Below are 25,760 nucleotides of genomic sequence, written 5' to 3'. Positions count from 1 at the left end.
CAATAGTTACATAGTTATATATTGAAAGCCAGCTCTTCTGCTACATTTTCAGTCAACCAACTTATACACACACAAACTATTTACTACAAATACACAAATAGAAATAGTTGCATAGTTATATATTGAAAGAGAGAAAAGACTTTTTTTTCTTTCCCCCCCCAAACAGGCAGTTTCGTTGTGGAGCTGCTGACGCTTTAGGAATTTTCTATACTCTCTCTAGAACTGTGCTAACATTTAAATACCTGGTCTGAGAAACTGTGAGGCTAGAAGTGCAGCTGAGGAAATGTGATGCTTCTTCATTTATGCAGTTTAGATTGTTTTTTAACTTATTGTTTCTGTTTAGTCTGAAGAAATTATCAGATCTCTGGGTTTGTAACAATATGCTAGATTTTCTATTTTATTTAGCCTTCCAAAAATGCCAACAGATCCCTACCGGACTCTGCAGTCAGGAAGCTTTTGGAAAGTGCCCCAGGCATCCTTTGCAAGTTCTTGCACTTAACACCTTTCAGTATTTCACCTTGTGCCTTAACTGCAGGTATACGTAGATAGAGACAGTATCTCACATCACAGTAGTCACTGCAGGGCTCAGAGTTCTTTGGAGCCTCTGGGCAGTGAAGCAAACGAGGATACCAACAGTAAAGTAGTCACTGGGAGAAGGAAGCCACGCTTTGCAACTACAGCTCTGAACAGCTTCCGTGCCAGCACTTTTGCAAGTGCAAGTAAGGACTGTATACCCTTAGTAAATTTACTTGCACTTGCAATTTACTTAGTAAATTTACTATAGCTTGGCTGCAAAAGGCTTCCTGATTGTGACAGTGAAGGAGGCAGAGATTACCGGAGCAACGGGTTTAGCACTGGTTAGTGTAGGGAGTGCATGGTAAGTCCCATGAGGGGGAGACGTTGTGTCAATTAAAGCTCCCCCATTTCTATTGGAAATATTCCTTACGCTGTTTCACCCTCTTCAGGGCTATAGATGTAGCCTATCTGTATATGTCCTGGGCCTGGCTAGGATGGAGTTACATTTCCCTGGAGCCAGGACAGGTGAGCCAGGCTGGCCGGGGGCTATTCCATACCACGTGCCGACATGCTCCCCATACAGGGGGCTGCGCAGGGAGGGCGGCTCGGTGTGGTCCGGGACGGGCTGAGCTCCGGTCAGTCGTGGGATCGGTAAATTCCTCTTTGTTGTCATCACCCATTGCGGCTCCTCTCCCTTGCCATCCCAGTGACCTGTCCTTACCCCGACCCACGTCCCAGTGACCTGTCCTTACCCCGACCCACGTCCCAGTGACCTGTCCTTACCCCGACCCACGGGCTTTGCCCTTGTTTTCCCGTTCTGCTCCCCATCCCGCAGGGAGAGGGGGGTGAGTGAGGGGCCGCCTGGTGCTCAGGGCTGGCGCTGAACCACGTCAGTATATGACTGTATATATGTGTGTGTATGTATACTTTGCCTGATGGGACCTTTCCCAGGCTTGCGGGCCAGCAGGGGCAACCGAGGATGCTGGTGAATTTAGCTTTACATTGCAGCCTCCAAAATGGTTCCCAAATGATTTAAATCCAACAGGTATGTTTGTGCTTCTTGTTAAAGGCAGGATGCATAAAGACACAGTTGGTGACAACCCTGCGTTACCTAGAGAGTCTGTGGGCGTGAAGAAGGTTAAGCTGAAAGAAGGTTAAACCAGTTTACAGGTGGTCACACCAAGGAACTCAATTAAAAGCTGTTAACCCTCAGTGTCTCAGTCGGCAGCTCCAGCAGCGATCAGGGGACAAATCAATCTGTAGGTCTGTTTAGGGCAGTGAGGGAGGGAGCACGCTAGCAGGGCAAGCAAACCCCTTCCATGTTGAAGGTCAGCTCCTCAGTCGGACGAACGTGGCTCCTCGGTGTGCCGGCACGAGCGAGGCCGAGAGGGAGCGGGGACGGGGTGTCCGCGTTGTCGCTTCACAGCCCGGAGCTCACAGGGCGTCGTGTCGGTCCCTTCGAGTACACGTACAGCCCTTTTTAGTAGCTTAGTGGGCATCCGTCCTCATGTGTCCTATTACTAAATAACGGGTGAGGAACCACCATACCTAATTGTTCTGTGCAAGAATTATAATGGAGATATTAACCAGAGTCTGAACTCTTTAATGATCTTTTTCATTTTTATGGAGTATGTATTTAATATTTCGAGTAATTTTTGAAAGGTCTGGGCCTTGTCCTGCAAATGTCAAAGGCAACCCTGCTATTTGTCTTTAGCTCCTGCTGAGGTTAGTGAAAAATAAGGGTGCTCAGAATCTGACAAGGATAAGACCATTAACTTGATAAGAAATAACTTATTGTGAGTGGTTTTGAAAAGCCCCTTATTTCTTCCTTGGGAATGATCAGATCTTTATCAGAACTATTCTCCATAAGTAGAGTAGGACTCTGTACAACTCATTTGGTTCATCTGCTGGTCTGGGGATTAAAGATTTATAGTCCGAGTGCAGGCTTTTCCTTTCCTTCTTTGTATAGCTTTGAAATTTTCAGTCAGCTTAGAAGCTCTTCTGCTAGGTAAAATAGATTATTTTGTCCAAAATTTCATTAATATTTGTGGAAATATGGAATAATTTTTTCAACCTCACAAAAAAAAAAAATAGAAAGAGAAAATAGATTTTTGGTCATCTTCCTAATTCCAGTAAGATAAATAATTATTTATACCATTAAATAAATAAACAGCAGAGGTGTACACACCAATCTATGCAACATGGTCTTTTACTGTATTTAAGAGAAAGACAGAGGGAACTGGGGAAAAAATTGCTTTGTTTCCCATTTCCCTGAAGAGTCAGTCTATGGCTTTTGCTCCATCACCACACCTCAAACCACTAGAGTGCTCTGAAATGAGGATACTGAAGGACATCGGCATCAGCGGGATATTTCAACTCATTTGAGCCAGCGTGGTGTATAAATATTTCATGTGCTCTACGACTTAGTGTCGTATTTTACTTGACCAAAACTATGCTGCTGGCTTATATTATCTATTAATGGAAATTGCCGCTCTCAATGGGAAGAATGAAAAATTAATGAAAAATTATAAAATAAGCCAATGACCATATTAGAAACATCACCAAATAAGTTTAATAAGTCTCCCATTAAGTCTGCTATTTTGAAAACAGTAAATGTTTCCAGCCCAGGGAGGTCATTGCTAAATAAATAATTCATGTGCTTCATACACATTTATGTGTTGTCCAGTATTATCACGTTGGAACACCAGTATCATTGCCTATTTCGTTTTGTAATTTAAAGTTGTCATTCTGAGATTACAACATCTATGGATGTGTGAACTGGACTGAGGGTGGCAGGCAGGATGAACCAGCACTGCTTAATTTTGGCAATCTGCAAACCTGAGGATCCAAAGTGTGAATGTGTTTGTAGGAAGGATCTGTTGGGGAAAAGGGGGTTCATCCCATCTTACAGATTTTCTGCATTAATAGATCCCTTTTCAGTAACAATTCCTATGTTAGACCAGCATGTTTGTCACCTACTGTCTTCACTGGAATTTTACTAGTAACAGGAGTCCGTTCAAATGATCTAAGCAGCCTTGAAAGATTAACTTTATGTGAGCCTACTTAAATGGTTCACAAAGTCCCCATTTTCTTCTTTCATTCCCTGCATTTTATGCCAGTGCTGCATCTTCCCAGACCTTTGTTTTATCTGACACCAATTCTTCAGACCTTTTCAGAATCGTTCTAGAACCAGGAGTGCAGCAATGGTATTCACACAGCGTCCATGTACGTGACTACACCAGCTGCAAGATATGGGGAATCAAAGATCCTCACAACTTGCCTCTGTCCGAGGATCCACCCAGTGATGAAGGGTACTGGAACTCACGAATTTTTAATTCGATAGCTGTTTTTAATAGCTACCAACAAACTGTCCAGACTGAATGAAGTGAAGGAAGGCTTTTACAGCCCACGAACGGGAGCAGGAGGCGTTTGCAAACACAAGTGAAAAAGCACCGAGTTGTGGCTCAGTAAAGGAGCTTACATCAACCTGATGATGCTAACTTGTCTGAAAACTCTGACAAACTTTGACAACACTTCTCTCCAGCTGTGCTTTCTCCCCAAAAGTGTCCTGTGCCGCAAAGTTATGTCTGACCCATTTTTAAGCTAGAAGAATTCAAAGTACATGCAACATTTTAAAACTATAGTATTGTTACATTTACAGCCATCGCTTTGCCCAGAACAGTTATCTCTTAGCAATATTGCACTAAAACATTTAAAATATTCTGTGTTGAACATCTAATCAATATTGGCAAAGTATTTAAAAAATCCCATTCTTTGGCCGTCTGCAGAAAAAGCAGTCCTGGGGAGAGCATTATATTTCAAGACACCAGTACCTGCATCTTTCATTTCTGATCTCTCTCAGACCTGTGTTTCTGCTCATTGGAACAACTAAGATAAAAGAACATGCAAAAGCTTATTGCTGGTCAGATGTCTGTCCTCGTGTCTTACAGAAGAGCATATATTAAATATTTCAGTAGGCTTTTTCCTAAGACAGACAATTAATTGTACATTCATCAGCAGGCTGCATTTAAAACATTCAGAAGCCCCTTAGCAGTTTCTTAATTCAGTCTGATATAGTTTGTTCTAAAATTCTTACAGATACATGGGGAGTTAGGAATTGTAATAATTTAATGCAAAGACATTTTGCAGGACATGACTGATCATATCTACATTTGCTAAATTGGAGGGAATTAGGCAAATGCTTGCCACTAATCATATTTTTGTTTTAATACTTTAATTAATAAAGAAACTCTGAAAATCATGACAGATTCTTTACATATCTTAGTGTAAGGCTGTACAGAGGCCAGCACTGGTGCAAAGGCCTTCGTTGTTGAAGTTGTCTTCTCATTTAAATTTTACCTGCTAAAAAGTCAATAATTGATCTTATTTTCTTAGAGGATTTCTTATCCCTTGCCCTTGTCCAAAAGACAAAGTCCTTACACAGTCTCTCTAATGTTTTATTTTGTTGACTCCTTCTAACCTTCAGAGTAGCTTAGTTAATTGTCTTTGAAGTGAACTTAATTGACTTGAATGTTCAAAAAGGTTCTGAATAAACCTTTCATAAAAGAATTTTAAGAACAATTACAAAGTAAGAGTATTGTTCAAAGTGTTCAAAGTATCATTTTGAGTTAAAAATGGGTTATGTGAGGAAAAGGGCAGCAGTTGTTTCCCTTGTTCTCCCGCCTGCGCCACTGTGAGCCCAGCCTGGGAAGCTGCTGGCCATCTTTGTGGCCAGGTGGTCCAGCGGGCTCGAGCCCAGCCCACCGTCGAGCCGGGTCCCAAGGTCCTTTCCAGCAGAGCTGCCCACAGCCTGTGCTGCTGCAGCAGAGGATTTCGTGTTTGTCCTTGTTCAACTTCGTATGGGTCATGTTGGTCCATTCCTGTCTGGGTCCCTCTGGATGGCAGTCCCACCCTCCAGTGCACCGAGGACATCAAACAACACAACACGAGTGCCCTCCAGGACAACTGCAAAAGATGTTAAACAGGGCAGGTCCCGGCACAGACCCCTCTAGTGCTCAACTTGATACAAGCCTTGAGGCAGAGTACAACTCTTTAACTGCTACCCTCCAAGCTCCATCATCTAACCACTTTTTCACTCGCCCAGCTTTGCACCCATCCAGACCATAAGATCTCAGCTTTGCTACAAGAATATTATCAAAGTAAATGGCACCCACTGCTCTCCCCTCACCCAAAGATCCAGTCGTTCTCTCACAGAGGACAATCAGTTGGCCAGGCAAGACTTACCCTTGGTAAATCAGTGCTGGCCAGACCCAGTCACTGAGGCACTGAGAACTGCTTTCTCTGCAGCTGGGAAATTTCCCCGAAGTTACAAGCTGCACCTTTAGTCATAGTCTGTCTCCTGAGGATAAAAATCTTTTTTTGGTCATTCTATAAGAATTTAAGTGTCTTTTTGCCTCAGAAATTTTCCCCTTACTTTCTGAAGTAATTTTATCCTTACACATCAGCCCAGCACACCCACCTACTTGTAATGCATAGGACAACTTTCAACATTTTCTAAGATTCCTTTCTTCTTTCTTGGAAATATAGCTTGTCTGTGAAACTATCAAGATTGTCTCTGTACCCCTCTCATCATTTACAGTTGAGTGGAGTTTGCTTAATTTGACTCACAAAATTCTTTTTATCAGGAGATCACAAAGCTAGCATGATTGCCATTTCTACAGCCTGGAAAAATGTGTCAAAAGTCATCTAGTTTTATGTTTATCATCAGAGGTGGATCCACATTGCTCAGCACAGTTTTTTCATCTTGAAGATCCACCTTGAAGCTTGTAGATGAAGCTAAATTTTGAATTCCATCTTGCAAAGAAATGAAGGAGAATTGGAGTGGTGGTCCCATCCCTGAGCACCTTATAGCCTCACAGTTCCATGCCTAAATTAAAACCAAACTGATCCAAAGAAGTCCCAACCATATTCTTGTAACACCTACAGGTCCAAACATCTCTCTTCAGAGCCAACAGCTACAACTTCAGTGTTATGGTAGTAGTTTGCTGAAAAATGTCTAAGCTGATGCACTCGAAAGCCACCAAGCCATTAAATCACAGACTAACTGGCTCTGTGTTCCCACCTCCAGTCCACCAAGCTACTGGTATACTGAAAATTGTCTGGACACGGGATGCACAATGGAGGGATGGAAGGATGTCAACACACAGGAGGTTTAGCAAGGGAAATTCTGACTATATGTATAAAGGGGTGAGAGGGTCACAACGAGAGTGGTGCAGCACTGAAAGCTTTCCAGAGAGGATGCAGAACCCATCCTTGGAAATAATCAAAATTCAACTGGACAGGGCCCTGAGCAGCGTGATCTTTGAAATTAGTCCTTGCTTTGATCAGGACAGTGGACTAGACATCTCCAGAGGAGCCTTCCAACCTAAATCATTCTATGATTCATTGTCTCTATTTCTTTCATACGTGAAACGTTCTTCCCCTGCGTGCTGACCAGCTGGAAGGCAGCTTTGCCAGAACGGACCTGGGAATCCTGGTCGACAACAGGTTGAATATGAACTAGCAACATGCCCTTGCAGTAACAGACATCCTGGCTGCATTAGGAAGAGCGCTGCCAGCAGGCTGAGGGAGGAGGCTATTCCCCTCTGCGCAGTTCTGGTGAGGTGGCACCTGGAGCACTGTGTCCGGTGCTGGGCTCCCAGAGACACATGGACATACTGGAGTGAGTCCAGCAAAGGACTATGAAGTTGTTCATGGATTGGAGCATCTGACACATGAGGAGAATCTGACAGAGCTGGGACTCTTCAGCCTGAAGCAGAGAAGGCTCTGGGGGGATCTCATCAATGGGTACAAATACCTGAGTGGGGGGTGGTAAAGAAGAGGGAGCCAGACTGGAACAGGTTTTCAGGGAGGCTGTGGAGCCTTCATCCTTAGAGACTGGACAATATTCAAAACCTGACTGGACATGGCCCTGCGTGACCTGCTCTAGGAGATGCTGCTTTATGTAGAGGCATTGACTGGACAATCTCCAGAGCTCCCTTCCAACCTCAAAGATTATGCGGTTCTGTACTACCTGCAGAGTCTGGCTATGGCTGCTTGGGATGCTGTTCATCCCTAGGATGGCCTTTATTTGGGGGTCCTCTCACTCCCGCCAGCTCCCACCTTCTCCCTTGCCGCACGCTCAGAACCCACGTGTCTGCACCACCACAGCAGCCAAAGCTAAGCATCAGCCTCTGTGGGGTTTCTTTGTGATCTAACTAGGATGATGCCCACTGCTTATCCCGTTCACATCAGAACTGCATCTGTCCCTGCCTAGTGTGTTCCCAGGATAATTCTACCTTCTGGAAAATGATATTGGGCACGGATGGCAAACATTCCCCATCATTTGTACTCTGGGAGGTGCTGAGGAATAATTCCATAGGAATCCCCACCTCCTTCAGCCTGTCTTCGAGGCTTAGTTCTCGCAACACTTGGGTGCCTCCTGCAATACGCTGGACCTGTTGAAGCCCTTGGCTTCTGAAGAGAGACCACTGGCCCTGCCGTGCTGCTTCCAGGGGAGGCTTACAGCTGATACCATAGTGAAATGGTTAAAACTAGTGGGAAATAGTCAGGGTGAATAGTGAATATGTCAGGGAATGGACCTTACACAGAAAATGTATTCAGTTCGTCCCGTGGATAAAATGTATTTCAATTTAAATTGTGTAAAGAAATAATCCCTGTACACTAATGTTGCTTGGTAACAGGTTTTCGTTCTCTGAGTACTTGAGAATGGCATGGATTTAAATGACCAGCCCCATTGTCACGTGTGTGAAATGATTTGGTGGTCGCAGTTGACAGAAATGTGCATCATCGCAGCTAGCATTAATTGGCATCATCGGTGGAAGTCTCAGTGGGGAGGTACAGGTCTAAATAGCACAGCACAGAAGCTGGCCGTCTCCCCTTCTTTGTCATTTCTTCCGATTGCCAGGGAGGTGTTTCCCAGTTGCTCACTGTACTGTGGGCGATTCACGGTCCAGCATCTTTCATCATCATTACACTCAAAAATTAACGTTCATCAAAATGATATGTAGAGCTACTCAAATACCTATGGTACACGTCCCTTAGCGTGCCTGAAGACTCCCTTGTGCTTCAAAAAATTAGCAGCCCTTAAGCTTCAATGTATAATCCAAAGTGGTTTCATTCAGACTTCTATTTTGACAGTTATTCAGAAAGCCAATGTTTGATAATTCATAGCTGTCCAGGAAAACATTGGCCTCCTGAAAGACCAAAAAAGTGGAAATTTGAAAGAAAACACTTAGGGTTATTTATTGAAGCCAAAGGACTATTATCTTCTAAAATACAAAGAAATCTTTACACACCGAGGGAATTATGCTTGAGGATTTACCCTCACACATTTACATTTAAAAGCATTTTTTTTTTTTTAACTTCTAAAAACTCTGATATGTTTGTTGCTCTTTGTTCATAATGGTTAAAAGAAAATTAAAGGTTACACTGGGAAACTCCAGACAGTCATTTCTGTGCCTCTTATTTCATAAATCAGTCTTTTTACTGGCAAACAGATTTTCAGGCTTATTTATAAAGCATCAGTGACATTCAGTGTTCAGTTAAAGTACTGTAAGCTAATCACTTTTACATGTTGTATGCAGTCCTCCACCTTTATAGCTTGCTTGTTTGGGGCTTTTTGCTTTTTTTTAAACTGGTGGTGTAAGGTTTCAAAATCTTGCTTCACTAGCTGACCACATATATATATATATATATCTCGTGATTCTAATTGGAATTTTCTGTTTCTTTCCTTGCAGGCTGTTGATATTCTTTTGCAGCATGGAGCTTATGTGAACGTCCAGGATGCGGTTTTTTTCACACCATTGCATATTGCTGCGTATTATGGCCATGAGCAGGTAACCAAACGGGGGAATTTCAGAAAGCTGAGATGTGGAACACCAAGGCAACACTAGGTTTAGTGTTAGATATTTTTGCTTTACATTCCAGAGGGTCCTACCATGAAAAGGTCTCACATACTCAATTTACACTTGTAAGTCAATCTCTGGTTGCTCTAAGAGTCTGAATATCAACAGGAAATTTCTACACTTTAATCCTCTGTGCTTGACCCCAGCAAAAATCGGTATCTTCCCCTCTAGTCCTCTTGAAACAAATGATTGTCTCGCCAGCTTCGATAACCTATAAACAGACTTGGACCCAGAGGCATATTTCATTTCATGTTTATTCATCCCACATTTCACACATTGCATAAGGAATCTGAGTATACTTGCTTTAACCTCTCCAAGGAAGTGAAGATCACTTCCCAGTAATAATTAAATGTCAATTCTATTGGTTTTCCTTGGAATTCACAAACTAAATAGTGGCCACTTTTAAGTTAATGGAAAAAAGTATCATTTAGAGAGCAGGATTTTCCATGAGATACTGTGCACCTGATGACAAGTCCAGCTGTGCTTCCTTCATTCACACAGATCACAGACGTATTGAAACATAACCTGAAGTTCTGAGCAAAGCTGGCATTAAAACTTCCAATTCTCTTTCTTTTACTAAAGTCTAATTGGCATACGTTTAATCTAGCAGTCCAGTCATTTGCCCTGAAGAGCATTTTTGTGTGAAATATAATAATGGGTCTATTTTGGCTTATGCAAGTCATTTCCTATACCTTTCATTGGCTAAAAGCAGGTATTCTGGGATATTTTCAAGTTTCAAAGGATGACCTCTAGGTAGAGTGCATTTTCCACTCCAGTGACATGCTACTTGGAGTGCATTGAGGAGTTGTTGTAGGAAAAGCTTTTGAAAGAACAGAGTCCAGATGCGCAGATGATTGAAAATGCTCTACTTCTGTGGCTGAGCGACAGCAAGGGTGCGAACCATGGCTGCGCTCCCGAGATCCTTCTTTTCACATGTATGCGCCTTGTCACCCAGTAACATTACGAAACTCCTTGCACGTTGGGCTGAGAGATTAGTTTGCCTATTTGCCGTAAGCTGCTTCTGAACAAATAGTCACAGTCTTGTGAAATTATGCTAAAAGCTCATATGGTGCTTTTGTGATAAGAGACACTGCTCAGCAAGGAAGCCGGGGCTCTGACATTTGTGGACTTTGAGGGCATTCTCTTTCTTATGCTGACTCGTCAGTTAGACAAATACATGTGTCTTGTGTCGAGCCCTTTACCATACATAACACTTTAGAGAATGAATGAGCACTTGCTTTTGAGAATTTTAATATTTTTATAGATATGTAATTTAAAAATGAGTTTTCTATTGAATCTCCTCTCCCTGTTTTAACTTTAAAGAGATGCCCACACATATTATTACCCAATGCAATATTCTCTTTGATTTTGTCAAAAGATTTATTGTCATGTAATATTTTAATTAGCCTTGATGAAATATTTAGGTAACCCACCTCTTACTAAAGTTTGGAGCCGATGTGAATGCAAGTGGTGAAGTTGGAGACAGACCCCTCCATTTGGCCTCTGCCAAAGGCTTTCTCAACATCACAAAGCTCTTGATGGAAGAGGGAAGCAAAGCTGATGGTAAGAAAAGATTTTTTTTAAAAATCAACTTTAACATTGTATTTTATAAACAGTCATGCCTTGGATCTTGAGTTTAGCTTGCCAACACAGACTCGGGTGTGTTTGTGTGTCGTGTTTGGGCAACTGAAACAGAAAAATAGCAGTTGGAGAGTTTTCTTCACTTCTTAAGTATGCTTGGTTTGTCATCTCACTTGCATTCAGTTTCCATTAATAAGTTAGAGGTGAAAAACAGCAGCAGAAAACAAAATTAAGATTAATATAGAGAGGTGGCTTACTATTGAGACACTCTTTCAATCAGAGAACACGCGGCCGTGTGGTATGTATCTCCAATCGAAATTACTTCGGTGCGTAGTGAACTCCTAGTGAAGGGGATACAGATGAAGAATTTTAAGTCAAAATTATACAGCAAGTAATTTTAAATAATTCAGATGAGAAATTGCAAATGGTTCACAAACAATACCACAGAAAATGGAATCTTTTTAGCACACATTTCATTATGCTACACAAGCTTCATATGCTTCCTGGTGGGACATCTTCTCTAAGAGAAAGCGTGTGTGAGAGAGACGTAATGGGCTGGACAGATGCAAAGGTCTATTAGCATGCTTTTGGTGTGCTATGAAGGTTAGGAATCTGTGCATTTGTTTTACAGGTGATCTCACGCTGACGCCAGCGAGACTATAAGATTACAGTTCAGTGCTGTATATTTTGCATGTGCAGCAGTTTAAAATATTTTCCTTTGTAATTAATATCAGCATGCAAGTAGTAGTACTGCTGAATTCTTACGCTTGCTCTTTTGTTCCCTCTCCTTATCCTGTTTCAGCAATGTAGAAGGCACAAAACGTACCACACGCCAGCCTTACTGTTCCATTGCTGTGACACTTGCAGCGTAGGCACGTGCATATGCACTTGTGGCCGTCAACTACAGTCTTATAAACGTTAGAACAAAGAGGTCAAATTTTATCTATATTATGAATATTAATGCAGAGGTTCTTACATACTGAACAACATTAAAATTATTTGGAAATTAATTTCTTATCCTCAGAATAAGAGAAAGAAAAGGTTTTTGAAAAGGAACAGTACATAACTTGCAAAAGTACTGCCCTTTAACACATCTTTGGACTACATCATTACTCTTGTTAACTTATATCCACAGTATACAGGTACAAGGTAAAATCTTGATCCACTTGAAGTCTATGGCAAAACTTCCATTAATTTCATTGGGTTCAGATTTTGCCTAGGGTATCACAATTTGATCTTGGAAAAGCAGAACTGGAAAAATAAGACACAAATAATAAAAAAAAATTGCTGCAAGAATCCTGCATGTTATAGAAAGAACAAGAAGTTATCAAAATTCTTCAGTTGCTGCTTCTCGGTCTCGTATCCCATCCGATGTCTGGTTCCAGTCTCTGCACATAGCTATTCATGAATTGAAAACAATCGAGCAGAACATGGGAAGGTTAAAAGGGGTGCTGTATAGCCACATTTGAAATGCTTATTAAGTTGACGGGGTCGGTTCCTTCCCAATCTCACCTGATCCAATGCCCCACTGACACCTGTATCGGACTTAGGAGAGGACAGTCGAGTGCTCGTTTTGCACAAGTTCTGCATTCTCAAGCCGACACTCCTCGGTGCTGACTCTCGGTGCTGTCACTCCTTCACGACTGTAAAAGCAGGGACAAGAGCCCATGAGGCTTCTTCCTTGCTCGACGCGGCCAGCTGTGCCAAACGCAGCAGCATTCACGTACCCCTGTGCCTACTCTGCTGGTGGCACCGACGGTGTTTCTCCCCAATTTCCTCCTCTTTGCTAGATTTTAGCAGGACAAATGTACCATATTCTCTGTGAGTCTTGCCTACAGTACACACGTCCTATTCACGCAGCAAAAAAAGTGTGGAGGGAAACAGCATGACTCAGATTTGTATTTTTTCAATAGCGAGCTCTTGACATTTCAGTCTCAATGTGTGTGCACTGAACTGATATGGTTATAATAAAGAGGGGAAAAAGAAGAGGCGTTCGCTCACCATAACAAGGCAGTGGGAGGTTCACTATCAGATAGTTTATTCCAAAAGGAAGAGAATCTGGGACACCGTTTCAGATTCTTTTCTTTAAAGTCAGTATCTTCAGCATTGGAAAAAGAAAGAGACTGGAAGCGGGAAGTCCTTCGCTCATGAAGTAGCACGCTTTGAAACCTGCCGTAAATAGAGCAGTGGAGGAACCACTCTTAAATGCCTAGAATGAAAGTACCTGGTGAAATAATCTAAAGAAATTTTGGCAGTGTTCTGTGCAGACCAGCAACTGGTGTCATAAACTTGAACTATTTCATTTAATATGATCTGACTGACTCGTCGATCAGCTCTGAGGCCATGGCAACTGAAGAAAACCAGTGACCACCGAACCTGCCTGAAAAGGTCAGAATACTGAAATATAGCAACATTTGCAATCTAACAATAGCCAAAGTTCTCCTTCAACCCAGCCACAGTATATAAGAAAATAATATAAATGTACTGCCCATGTATATAGCACCACAAATGTTCATATTTTGCATATTCATGTACATAAAACCAATATGTTACAAGTACAGTCTGTTCTCCAGATGCTAATCTCATAATTTGTTTTAACATAAACACTGTAGGGTAAGACTAAGTAAATTCTGTATATTTCCAGAAATCACACAAGGCCTTTCAAGCATATTTCCTGAGGTATCGATCAGATTCCTTTAAGCTCCCAATTCATTTTGAGATCATTAATATATCTCAAAGACCAGCATGCCATTGCAAGCTGCTATCACTTACAGTGCCTTAACTGTCTTGAGATTTTTTCAAACTGATTTAGCATGGAATTTCTCATTTCTGGTTTTATTTTTAACAACTTCTCTTTCCTTCTTTTTTTAACGCCTTCCAAACTCCTAGAGATTTTTTTGCATTACTGACTCAATGTGATTGCTACCAACTTGCATTATTTATTCTGTCAGGAAATTCAGTTTTATATTTTAGAATACCCAAACAGTAGAATGTAGCAATAATTGGGGTACAAAGTATCACTTCATAATTTTTGATTCATTCTTGTAATCTGGTAGATTTTTTCTAGGATAATTGTAATAAACAAAATGAAGAGAAGGAGCTTTTTCTTACAGTGGAAAAGGCAGTTCATTACAATGAGAAACCATCGGTGTTCCTAAAGAGCCATTCTCCTTCCTCATCCCATCGGACTGAGCTCCCTTTGTCTCCTTCTTGCCTTTCTTGTAGCTTCACTGTGCTCAGGTCCATGCCCGACTTTTGTCTATGTAGTTTCTCAGAATGACTGTTCAGCAAGACGCGTTAGATCCAGATGACGCATGGTTTCAGCAGTGGGCTGGGTATGGTCTTGACCTTGAGAGGTGTCTTGTTGAGCTGCTGAGCCCTTTAGGTAATCAGATGGGTACGTGTGTGGGTCTCAGGGGGGCTGACTTCTGAACCTAAGTCTGAGTCTCATCTGCCACTTACACGAAGGAAGATAAACTTGATTATTGAAAATCAAGAGCTGTGGTTTTCGCCTGTTGCTGTCAGCTGGCCTGGTTGTATGGCCACACTTCTGCTGGTGGCCCAGCACTCCAGTAGAAAAAGGAATGTGCGGATGAAGGGTGGGGGTTTTTAAAAAAATTAATGGCAATTTAGAGTTATTGGTATGTTCTACTTTCTTATGTTCCATTTCTTTGAAATCAAGGAGGGCCTGGAAATAATTGCTTCTCAAATGCTTGAATGTGGCATTCTTCTAATATAGATGTTTTGCATGACTTCAAAAACTGTTCCTTTCAAAATGAAAGAAAAAATTCACATAAAAACCAAAAAATGGTTTATAGCCTGATGGGGCAGCTAAGAAACAGAATGTCTACACACTTAGAGAATTAGTTGGTGGCCAGGAAACAAGCACTTCCTTTGCTTCACACAAGCTAAATGCTATTTTTAATTCTTTTTCCAACTGGTGGTCCTGGAGGTTTTCCTCAGGGACCACATGTATAAAATATATTCTTTGTCTTTATAACTTCTATGGTCTTTTAATAAAATTTGTCTGCTTTCAGGACTTCTGAGCTGCTTAGAGTTGGCAGCTCCTTTTTTCAGGTATCTTTGAAAATCACTGTCACCTCTGCCGAATACAATCAATTTTAAATTTAAAACCAGAGTTTGATATTAGAAGTCCAGGCATGTTCCGTCATGATTCCCTGAATATTAAACCATTATCACTGTTTGGGCAATTTCCCTTATTTTTTTAAAAATATACTTTCACTCTTCTTTTCATCCTTTTACTTACTGAAATGGTTTCACCTGTTACATTCTACCTATGTAATGTATCAGTCTTAAGAATGATTTCTACAGTATTCCATTTTGTTTCAGTCAAGAACTTCGCATTTGCTCATTTTCACTGTTTATTGGTAAGGAAATTTGTATTTTTAGTCTCTGACTCCCATGACAGCTGTACTATCTATCCTCAATTTAATATAAAAATACTTCAAAATCTCAATTTGAAGAACTCTCCTGTATTCTTCTTCAGTAATTCCTGAATCAATATGATGTACTTTTTTGCTATAACTCTCTTCTAAAGTGTTTTTGGCTGATTTTATTTTGTTTTGACTCTGAACTACTTCTTTTTAAGAAAATATTCCAGTTTACCTGTTGTGTTTCATTCAGAAATCAAAAAGCTATCAATTAAAACAAAAACCATCATCCCATGTTGTAGTTATGTATCCTTCCAGAGGCAAAGGAAATGGCTTGCAGGTATTTGACATCATTTCCAACTGCACAGACAAAGGAGAAGATATATGTTTCCTTCCTTGCTCCATCTTACACCTTGCTGTGTTGTAGAAGCTCATGGCCCTGAGACCTCTGATGTCCTTCAGGCCACTCTGTGGGAACATATTCTAAAACACTGACATTTATTATTATAAAACTTTGACATTTATTCCCCTCTTATTTATTGCACTTCAGAATGAATCTGTGTCTGGTACCGCATCATAATAAAACATAAAGGCTAACATGTCACATGAATCTACAAAGTGAAGAATTATTTTAGAATAGAGAAATAAAACAGTTTACTTTTCTTTACTCCTTTTAATATAAGACTGCTAGGAAGGTTAGTGGGGGCACTTAATGAATTTTGTGGGCCATAAGCTTAATATAAGTCACAATAATTCCTTTTTTTTCTTTTTTTTTTTTTTTTTGGCCTGAAACATAATTCAGCTTTGGAACTATCTGTCAGTAGACATCAGTGAAGTTGTAAGTTCAGCTCATTTTAAAGGACTGTCCATTTCTGCGAGCATTCAGCATTACTTCAGAAAGGTTTTAAAGCAGGGATTTATTTTAATATTCATTGTTCCTTATACTCACAGAAAATCAAAAGAAGACAGAACCTCATAATGTGTGTGCTTTACCCTTTGTCCCAAGGAGACTCAGCTATAGGAAAGAATTGTTCCTGGGAGGTGTTGGTCAAAGCAGTGCTTAAAAGCCCGCGTTGTACAAGTTTGAACACTTCTAATGGACAGATTATTCCTTAGTAGTCTATTAATTTCCTGTAAACTGTCTCAAAGATCTGGTGCTAGACTGAATTGAGACCTGAATGTTGTACAAAGTACACTGGATTTGTCAATTCCATCAGTTATGGTATCAACCGGTTATGGTGGTTCTATCTTTAAACATAGAAAGAAATACATTAAGAATCACAGAAATACATGCTCTCTTTTAAAACTGAATAAAGATCTTTTTCGGATAATGCAAGCAGTATTTGTATGTCTCTGTACCAATGAAGAGCTCTGCCTAGAGCCTTTTCCAATCTCTTCCTTGCTTCCTAATGATAGATAGATAGAAGATAGATAGACAGACAGACGGACAGCCAGACAGACAGCCGTATGAGGTATCTCCATACCCATTTCAGGCGTGGCTAAGGAGGTTCCCAGGAATGCAATCGCCTATCCAGTAAACAGGCAGAAGGCTCCTGGCGTGGATGTGGTCCAGGATAACTGGCAGTCTCAAGCAATCCCTGCCTGCGGGTCAAGGATCTTCCAGGCCTGGCTCGGCTCCCCGGTAGACGGGTTCACGCAGCAGCTGTTGAAGCAGTTTGGTAGCATTGGTAGATACCAGCAGTTCTCTGATCTTGGCCCCAGTGCCAGAATGTTCCCAGTCAGGTTTATGTTATCAGTACACATGCAGCCACAGTCTCACACTCCTCACTTGATAACAGCTATTCTCAAGAATTGCTGGGTTTATGTTGTTTTATTACAGATTCATTTTTAAATAGAGGCTTGTGATAAAAAGTGTGCAGTATTAGTGTTTGCTATATTAAACCAACAACAGTCAAAATTAGATGGTTTCAGAAATGTGAATCTGCTTCTGCATGCTAACTGAAACAACATTTGGATGTAACAGATCACTTACTGATAGTTTTCCAAGTGCTTTGCTGAACCGGGGCCCAAATCTTCAAGAATTCTCCAACAACCCTACTATTTCTCCAAAAATGTCTGAGAATATGAGCTAGCTAGGGGTTTAAGAAATCACATCATATTCAAATCCTTGGAGATACATGCTTATTTGAGAGGTATTTAGAATGAATCAGTTTCCATTTTCTTATGCTTTTAATCTTATGCTGTTGTGTACTGATTAAAGCAACTGGGTTTGCAGGTAGAAGGATATAAGAACTGGTCTTCAGAAATTTAGAAAAAATACTTTTATTGGATATATTTTTATAAGTTGTATGCCACATACACAATGCATGATTTTGTGACATAAAGCACTGGAGGGACAAACCTCTTAAACACAAAATGAACTTTGTATCACACATCATTTGTTTCCCATGTGAAATTAAATTGAACCAACAGAGATAAATACCATTCCCGCCCAACAATAATATGCCATGTCTCTAATTTTGCCTATTCTTTTATATAGTTTCATGTCATGTCAAAGAATACTCCCATCCTCTTAAATATGTGATGTGCCTGCATAATCATCCTTGCAGGTAAAAAGAGATATTATGGAAAATGAAAACATTGGTAATCCAGAAGTTTGAATGAATTCTCATCTTCCTTTCTTGCCTTTTATGTATTTATATTTTAATAGTGACTATGAAAAATATGTCCTTATCTTGTCTCTCTTAGTTTGTTTAAATTTCTTTTTTTTTGTCACTGTATAAGTACATAAAGAATTCTTGGTTCTGCTGCTCAAGGAAGCTAACATAAGCCTTAAAACCAACGGGATTTTCCTTTCCTAAAAGCAACAATGAAGTATGTTTCTTCCTAGTGTTTGTAATTGATAACTGTTGTTCCATGCATTTGGAATAACTCACTGGATTGCTTTCTTACACACAGGAACCACGTATCTTAACTTTGCTTCACTTTGTGGTATACTGACAGCAATTGCTCTTTCTAAGGGTCATTCATAACTCGTGATTCATTCATGGAAAGCTACATCAAAACATTCAATCCATCTGCTGCTGGAAGAAAGCAATTATACCCTCAGTCCAAAAAATCGGCTTGACAGTGTACTACAGATGGCACTGAGTAATACAGTTTTGATACATGAAAGCTCACAGAAATTTCAATTTTAAAGAAATAGGACCACAAATGTTTTAGCAGGAGGTTTCAAAACTTATAGGCACAACACATAAAGCATTACTAAATACCCAAAACACTGGGTAAATATAAATACTGTTAAGTATAAAATACTTTCTTTGGTCTCTTTCTGGGTCAAATGGCAGTGAATGCTCAGGACAATGAGGACCACGTTCCTCTGCACTTCTGCTGTCGATTTGGACACCATGAAATTGTCAAGTTCCTACTGCAGAGCAGCTTCGAAGTCCAGCCCCATGTGGTGAATATCTACGGAGACACACCTTTGCATCTGTGAGTCACCTGGAGAAGCTCCGTTTTGTTGGTTTGGGCCTAATTAGAAAGCTGGTGGTGTTAACGACTTTTTACTTCATCTTCAGTGCGTGCTACAATGGAAAGTTTGAAGTTGTCAAGGAAATAATTCAGCTCTCAGGAACAGAAAGTCTCACTAAAGAAAATATATTCAGTGAAACAGCTTTCCACAGGTGAGATGTTCAAAATGCCGTTATCAACAGAATTCCACCTATGCATGCGTGTGGTACAACACCCAAAATTACAAATGTTTCACCATCAGCCGGGTGAGGAGCAAAGCAAGCAGCGAGCTCGAGATGGATGGTAAGTCTGTGTCTTGAGGTATGGGAGAGGGCATGAAGGAAGAGGCAGAACCAGATAGCGAATGGGGAGACAGAGAGCAAGCAAGAGCGAGGAAGGTAGGAAAAGCATCCAGTTCGTCAACATCCGCGTGAACAACTGGTTCTCTCTCTGTCTGGCCTGGAAGCTGGGTTCAGGGCCTCTTCTGCCTAGAAACTGCTGTGGTCTAGATGTTCTGAATTGGAAATGAGGTGGCAGAACACAGTTTGGTCATGATGCTGTAAGTTTGTAAAGTGTAATTTAAGAGGCACTTTGCAAAACACACTCTAAATTTTGCATAGCTGTGCAAAATTAATGCATACAGGAATAAATAGAATGTTTCTGAAATGACAGAAATGAACTTGCTTTGGTGGATTAATCATGCTTTTGCACATTTCTAAAGATCCTTTATTCTATTACTACGTTTTTATCTCTGAGTAATTCTTGTTAAAGTATTTGTCCTTTTATGGATTATAGCATTCACTTTTTCTTTTATTTTTGCAGTGCTTGCACCTATGGAAAGAACATAGAACTTGTAAAATTTCTTCTTGACCAGAATGTCGTGAGCGTCAATCACCAGGGAAGAGATGGACATACAGGTAACATCATCATCTCTAATGTGTATGAGTGCATATACCAGCACCAAAACACTTGGAAGTCATACACAATCAGGATTTCCAGGGTAATTCCCGTGGTAACACAATGATCAGCATCCAGTTACCTTTCGGACTGATCTCAACTGCTTTGAAATACGATTGAAGGCAGGGATAGAAGTGACAAGAGTTCAGTGAGGATGTGTCAGGCTCGTTAGCTGGTACATGAGTAACAAAACCTGATGTAAACTGATTCTCCCATAGTTAGACTTCTAAGCGATTTTAAGAGTTGGGCCCAAGTATTATTCCGCTGGGGACTAGGCATATGGGATATAGTGTCTGAGGGGCTGCACACCTCCGTGTCCCACTATAGACAACGAACAGAAGAGCCGCCTTGGTTTCTACTTGCTTTTCCTCATGCACAAAGTCGTTAGATGTGATTTGCAGGTGGCAGAGTAAATGCTGACACGTTGTGTAGTGGGCAATGGATTGGTTCTTACAGCGTTAATATTTTGTTTTCACCTATTGCCTCAGGTAATTTTTTGATAACATATTCCTTTGTTGAGGAAATCAGTTTGTGCTTTATAGTTGTTGCTGCAAGTCCTATCATGATGTTCTGACAGCTGTGCTTCTCTGATGCTCTAGGATTACACTGTGCTTGCTACCATGGTCATATTCGACTTGTACAGTTTTTACTGGATAATGGAGCTGATATGAACCTGGTAGCTTGTGATCCCAGCAGGTCCAGTGGAGAAAAGGATGAGCAGACCTGTTTGATGTGGGCTTATGAGAAAGGTATTTCAATTTTCTAGTTTCTGCTGCAAAATCCATAGGAACTGTACAGGACGGAGAGAACAGTATGAAATAACCCCTCAGTCCTTGTGGACTAGGAGCTCTCACCATCTGCTTTCCAGTTCCTGGCATGAAGGGTCATAAAAAACAGCCCTTTTGTTTATACTCTGTTAAACATCAGTCTAATTCAACACAATCTCAAGGACAGGAGTATTTAAGTGCTGCTAAAATAGAAAACATACAGCTTGTTCAGAAAAGGCTATTTGTCCCTCTGATATGTGCATGAGGAGTTTTAATTTTGTTACCGAATGAGTCAATACAGAGTCTGTAACCTTAAATTCTTGCAAATATGGATCAAAGCAAGGCATTTGCCATGGTTCCTGTTATACTGTCCTACATGTACAGCAATGTGTCAGTGTTCTCTCCCGGTTTTGACTCCATGCCTTCTGGGACATTCCTTCCTCCTCCGGAAGCATTGCAGTACCATTTATTATGAGAATGACTGTAATACAGTAAAAGTACAGATTTCAAAGGCCTTTCAAAAACCTGCTATTGGAAAATACTCTGTATGAAATTACTGAGGGAAAACTCATCTTTGAAAGGTTTAGAAAAGAACTTTGACTGTTGCCAAGTAGAACTTTGTGCATCAAACATCTGAGAGCGTGAGCATGTTGTGCGCACACCGCTCGCTCCTGGTTCCTTGCACAGGGGAATCAGTATAGCAACTGTCTACAGCAACAGAGTGTACAAATTTTCTCCCGTTTGGGACACCAGAACTGAAATATTTTCAGGCACTGGTTTTCCTTGTAAGGCCTGTTGAAGACTATTGTCAACTTCCATTTTAGGATTTCTGTAGCAGGGTTTTTTCTGTTGCCATATATCACATTTTAGGATTAGGTGGACTTATGAAGATAACATGTTCAGTTTTATTGGAAAGTATTTCCCTCTATTTGTGCAGTGAAGAATCAGATTACTATTAGGGCTGCTATGTCTTTGTTGGCATTTTTTTATACGCACATTGTACATTTTTTAGATTTTATTTTGTATAAATTAACTGAAAAAAAAATACTGTCTTGTTTACCTGCAAATGCTTATATTTCCTCTTTCTTTCTTAGGTCATGATGCCATTGTGACCCTTCTGAAGCATTATAAGAGACCTCAAGATGACTCCCCCTGTAATGAATACTCACAGCCTGGAGGAGGTATGGTCTGAGACACGGCTTTGTTCTCTAGCTGAAGGGGCTGGTCCAAAGACTGCTGAAATCTCTGGGAATGTTCCACGGATGGCAGGGAGCGTTTGGTCAGTTCTCTCTGGCACAAAGAAAATTAGTGTCATGAGAATCCCCAGTTTCCAGGTACCCTCTATTTATGTCAAAAGTCTTAAAATACAGTTGTCACTTTGTACCACTCGCTGGAAAGAAAAACCAGAAGCTATGAGATGAAGATCAGTCCCTAGTAATCACCACTTATACCTTTTTACATCCTTAATGCCTTGTTTAGCCATTCGCTTTGTGTTTAGCTCTGATGTTTCTTTGATTGCTGACATTCGGTGCATTTCTATACTCAGTCCCCTTCATATTTTTTAATATCTTTGGATATCAAATTCCCCCTTGGGAACCATTACTTACCCTTTTTGCTACAAAAATACTCATGTCTGTTGGCACTAAATGAGAAGTGCCAAGAAGAACGCTAAGGCAAGCGGTTAGGTAGACAGCACGTTTCGCAGTGCGTTGGGAACGCTGCCTGCAGAGAGGGTGACTCTGCAGTGCCCTGCGCTTGTCCGGGCCAGTGACTCCTCCTGTGTGCAAACAGGAGGGACCTGCCGCCAGCAGCAGGATCGATCTGCTCCCTGCGCGCTTTGCCCTGGTCCAGGATTAGTTTTGTAGATCACAAGTGTGTGCACATCTTTGAGAGACTAAGTTTTGCCCGTATTGGAAATGTATTTTGGCAAGCAATTAACACACCCAGAGATTTTTTTTTTTAATGGTAATTGTTAAAAGAACTCAGCTCCCACTTAAGCAGAAAAACAAGAGTTGAAATTTTTGGTACGTGGAGAAAGCTGAGGTCTGTTAGAAAATCTAGTCAGTGAACTAAACCATGCAATATGCTCGCAGCCCAACTGCCAGAATTTGTTCATCTAATCTGAGTTCCTTCACAAAATCTAGCCGATACAAAAGGCGACACTGGCCGCCTTTAACACCAGTGAAAGTCAGTACGGTCCTGCAGAAGTCAGCGAAGCTGCCTACAAATCACTTCCAAGAATGCACCACAATCCCATGTGGGTGTGCTACCCCTTTTTTTTTCATTCTTTAAGCAATCATTGCCTCATTGATTTATCAGTACAGATGCTTATACTGTCTTTGAAACCCATGAAACTCATTCTGTTCTTTTATTTCAGATGGTTCCTATGTGTCGGTTCCATCCCCTCTAGGAAAGATTAAGAACATGACTAAAGGTATTCTCAATGGCAAGGGAAAACTTGAACTTTTACGGTCTTTTTACCCAAGGTGTTTGTCCACCTAAGCATACTATGCAAGATTCATTATTCCTGGGATTGTCTTTGTTCAGAAATGTAATGATGTGCACAAGTTGCAGCTATATTTCCCTAGGATAATTTTAGGAAACAATATAGTTACCTTTGTTGTTCAGCATCATGATACTTCCTGTATTTATCTTATTTTCATTTACTTTAAAAAATATATTTATTTCTTTGGAGAAGAGGATGAGATTGTGCATAAGTACAAATCAAATACACACATATCCATGAATGCAAACAAATATATTGAATTCCACTGTAATGTGCCTGGAGTAATGTTACAAGAAAAATTCTGTCCAAAAATAATTTGTGTTAACCTGGAACACGTATAGATAAACCACAAAATATTTCCATTTTTGTGGTGCTTTCAATTTTCCACTTCAAATATTCACTCTGGATATAATCAAATCCCTACATCCTTTGCATAGCAGCACTGAAATGTTCCAATTAGAAATATTCTGATAAAATTTATCCTAATAGACCAAAAATAACAAGAAGATAGAGATGTTTGCTAACTAAATTAAGTTGCAAAATTTAGACTCCCCATGTCACTAGAGAGTCAGTCAGATGTGGAATAGCATCCCCTGCATCAGTAATGAGCACTAGCTGTACGGAACAACAGGATCCACCTCTCCGTACCAGGAATTTTACCCAACCGTCACGCAGCACAGGCAGAATACGGCCGTGGAACAGCGTTCCTCAGCGATAAGGTTTCAAAGCCAAGACAGCCCAAGGCAGCTGCAGCGCTGCGAGTACTGGTCTGCTGTTGGGGTTTCCTGTGGCTACTGAAAGGAAAGGGAATAGGATTACCAGTCGACCAATTTACAGGAGGAAAATCAGCTTTTACGGTGCAACAGTTTTGTGAAGTTAAATGCATACATCCTGTCCTTCCCCATGACCCTGCATCTTACAAACAGGATAATAAGTGTTTTCTTTTGCAGAAAAGGCAGATGTTCTCCTCCTCCGTGCTGGTTTGCCATCACATTTCCATCTTCAGCTCTCTGAAATAGAGTTCCATGAGATTATTGGCTCAGGTACCAGAAATAAGAATGCGTACGTTTTAAATGTCTAACGTTCATAATAAATATCCCTGTGCCTCTTTATTTTAAATCATTTTAGGATCTTTCGGAAAGGTATATAAGGGACGATGCAGAAATAAAATTGTCGCAATCAAACGGTAAGTTTATCAGGCTTTTCCATCTTGTTTGGTTAATGACCTAGTTTGAAATATTTGGGGAAAAAAATTAAATTTTTGCTTTCCTGTTTTCTCATGTAAATTCTAAGCTATCGAGCCAATACCTACTGCTCCAAATCTGATGTGGACATGTTCTGCCGCGAGGTTTCCATTCTCTGCCGACTGAATCATCCGTGTGTCATCCAGTTTGTGGGAGCCTGTTTAGATGACCCAAGTCAGTTTGCCATCGTCACTCAGTATATTTCTGGAGGATCGCTCTTCTCCCTGCTTCATGAACAGAAGAGGTATTCCACTCGTTCTCTGCTTGGACTTGCAGTACAGAGTTCGGAAGACTAGTAAATCTATGCTGATGTAAATGTTTTTCATTTCAGTATAAAATAATAGAGAAAGGAACACACTAGAAAAATTTTAGCTTTGATTCAGATTATTGGGCGTACAAGGGAAATTAGTAAGTAATCGCAAAATTGTTATTTAGTCATTATTTTACATTATATGAATTTACATTACATAGATTATATAACATTATTTTGTATTTTAAAAATTTTAAAGGTTCCATGATTTACAGATAAGAATAATTTACAGATAATTTTTGTCTGTTTATTAACTTTGAGTAATTTTTTTTTTTCTAAATACAGAACTCTTGATCTGCAGTCTAAATTAATCATTGCTGTAGATGTTGCCAAAGGCATGGAGTATCTCCACAATCTCACACAACCAATCATACACCGTGATTTGAACAGGTAAGTTTCTTTCTTTATGGGAAAATTCAGGGAATCTGAAGCCTCAGAGCAGCAGCGATGGTCTGCAGTCTCACCTGTACTTGCAGGATCTTGTAATTGTGTGGTATCTCATTAATGCTGATGGAGCTTGGAGGAAGGTCTGCTTGCATGGGTCGGACTGGGGAATTGGGGCACGATGCTTTCCCCTTCACCGGAGGCTTGAACAGATTTTAGTTGAACAGCTTGGCGGACAGTAGTCAGCTTCACACTTATAATCATTTCACGGACAGATATCTGAAGTGTACAAAATATTTGTACCCCATTTGCGTACATTACTCCTGCGGGACAGCCTTTTTATGACTTGCGCCATCTCCTATGTTGCCCCCGCATACCTGTTGGAATCCAAAACATTAATTAATTTGGGTCACCTCCGTTTGCCCCTGTAAGCAGTAAGTGCCTAATTTAAACTGGTCACCAGTGCCCCTAGGGTCGATGCAGAAATGCGAGAAGGCTTCCGGAAGGAAATCGCTCCCGTTGGGTTTAGGTGCCTGTCCCGGACAGGGAGGAGCCTCGGCTGAGCCTGTGCTTGTCACGGGCAGGGGAGCAGCCATGAGTTTGGACTAAGTGCAGGTACGGAAAGTGAATCCCAGCCCGGGGGTCCAGTGCTCGGTCTTCATTAGAAGCAGGAAGCATCTGCTCTACCGAGCGGAATTTTGTGTGT

The 25,760-nt window shown here is 40.8% G+C and overlaps 1 protein-coding gene across 3 annotated transcripts in view; it reads left to right on the top strand.

Moving 5' to 3' along the window:
• The window catches only part of TNNI3K (TNNI3 interacting kinase), a 98,347-nt gene that overhangs the window by 15,323 nt on the left and 57,264 nt on the right, over nucleotides 1-25,760 (top strand). For all 3 annotated transcript variants that reach the window (XM_075759102.1, XM_075759101.1, XM_075759100.1), the window contains exons 6-17: nucleotides 9,276-9,374; nucleotides 10,868-11,006; nucleotides 18,724-18,868; nucleotides 18,955-19,059; nucleotides 19,709-19,803; nucleotides 20,443-20,592; nucleotides 21,705-21,791; nucleotides 22,988-23,044; nucleotides 24,067-24,159; nucleotides 24,245-24,302; nucleotides 24,410-24,604; nucleotides 24,956-25,060. In XM_075759102.1, the coding sequence (XP_075615217.1) occupies nucleotides 9,276-9,374; nucleotides 10,868-11,006; nucleotides 18,724-18,868; nucleotides 18,955-19,059; nucleotides 19,709-19,803; nucleotides 20,443-20,592; nucleotides 21,705-21,791; nucleotides 22,988-23,044; nucleotides 24,067-24,159; nucleotides 24,245-24,302; nucleotides 24,410-24,604; nucleotides 24,956-25,060 (1,328 nt within the window). The remainder of the gene's footprint in view (nucleotides 1-9,275; nucleotides 9,375-10,867; nucleotides 11,007-18,723; nucleotides 18,869-18,954; nucleotides 19,060-19,708; nucleotides 19,804-20,442; nucleotides 20,593-21,704; nucleotides 21,792-22,987; nucleotides 23,045-24,066; nucleotides 24,160-24,244; nucleotides 24,303-24,409; nucleotides 24,605-24,955; nucleotides 25,061-25,760) is intronic.

This window comes from Balearica regulorum, chromosome 8 (assembly GCF_011004875.1).
Source record: "Balearica regulorum gibbericeps isolate bBalReg1 chromosome 8, bBalReg1.pri, whole genome shotgun sequence".
NCBI classification, from domain to species: Eukaryota; Metazoa; Chordata; class Aves; order Gruiformes; family Gruidae; genus Balearica; species Balearica regulorum.
Note: the sequence above shows the minus strand (reverse complement) of the source record. Positions and strands in the feature narration are given on the sequence as shown.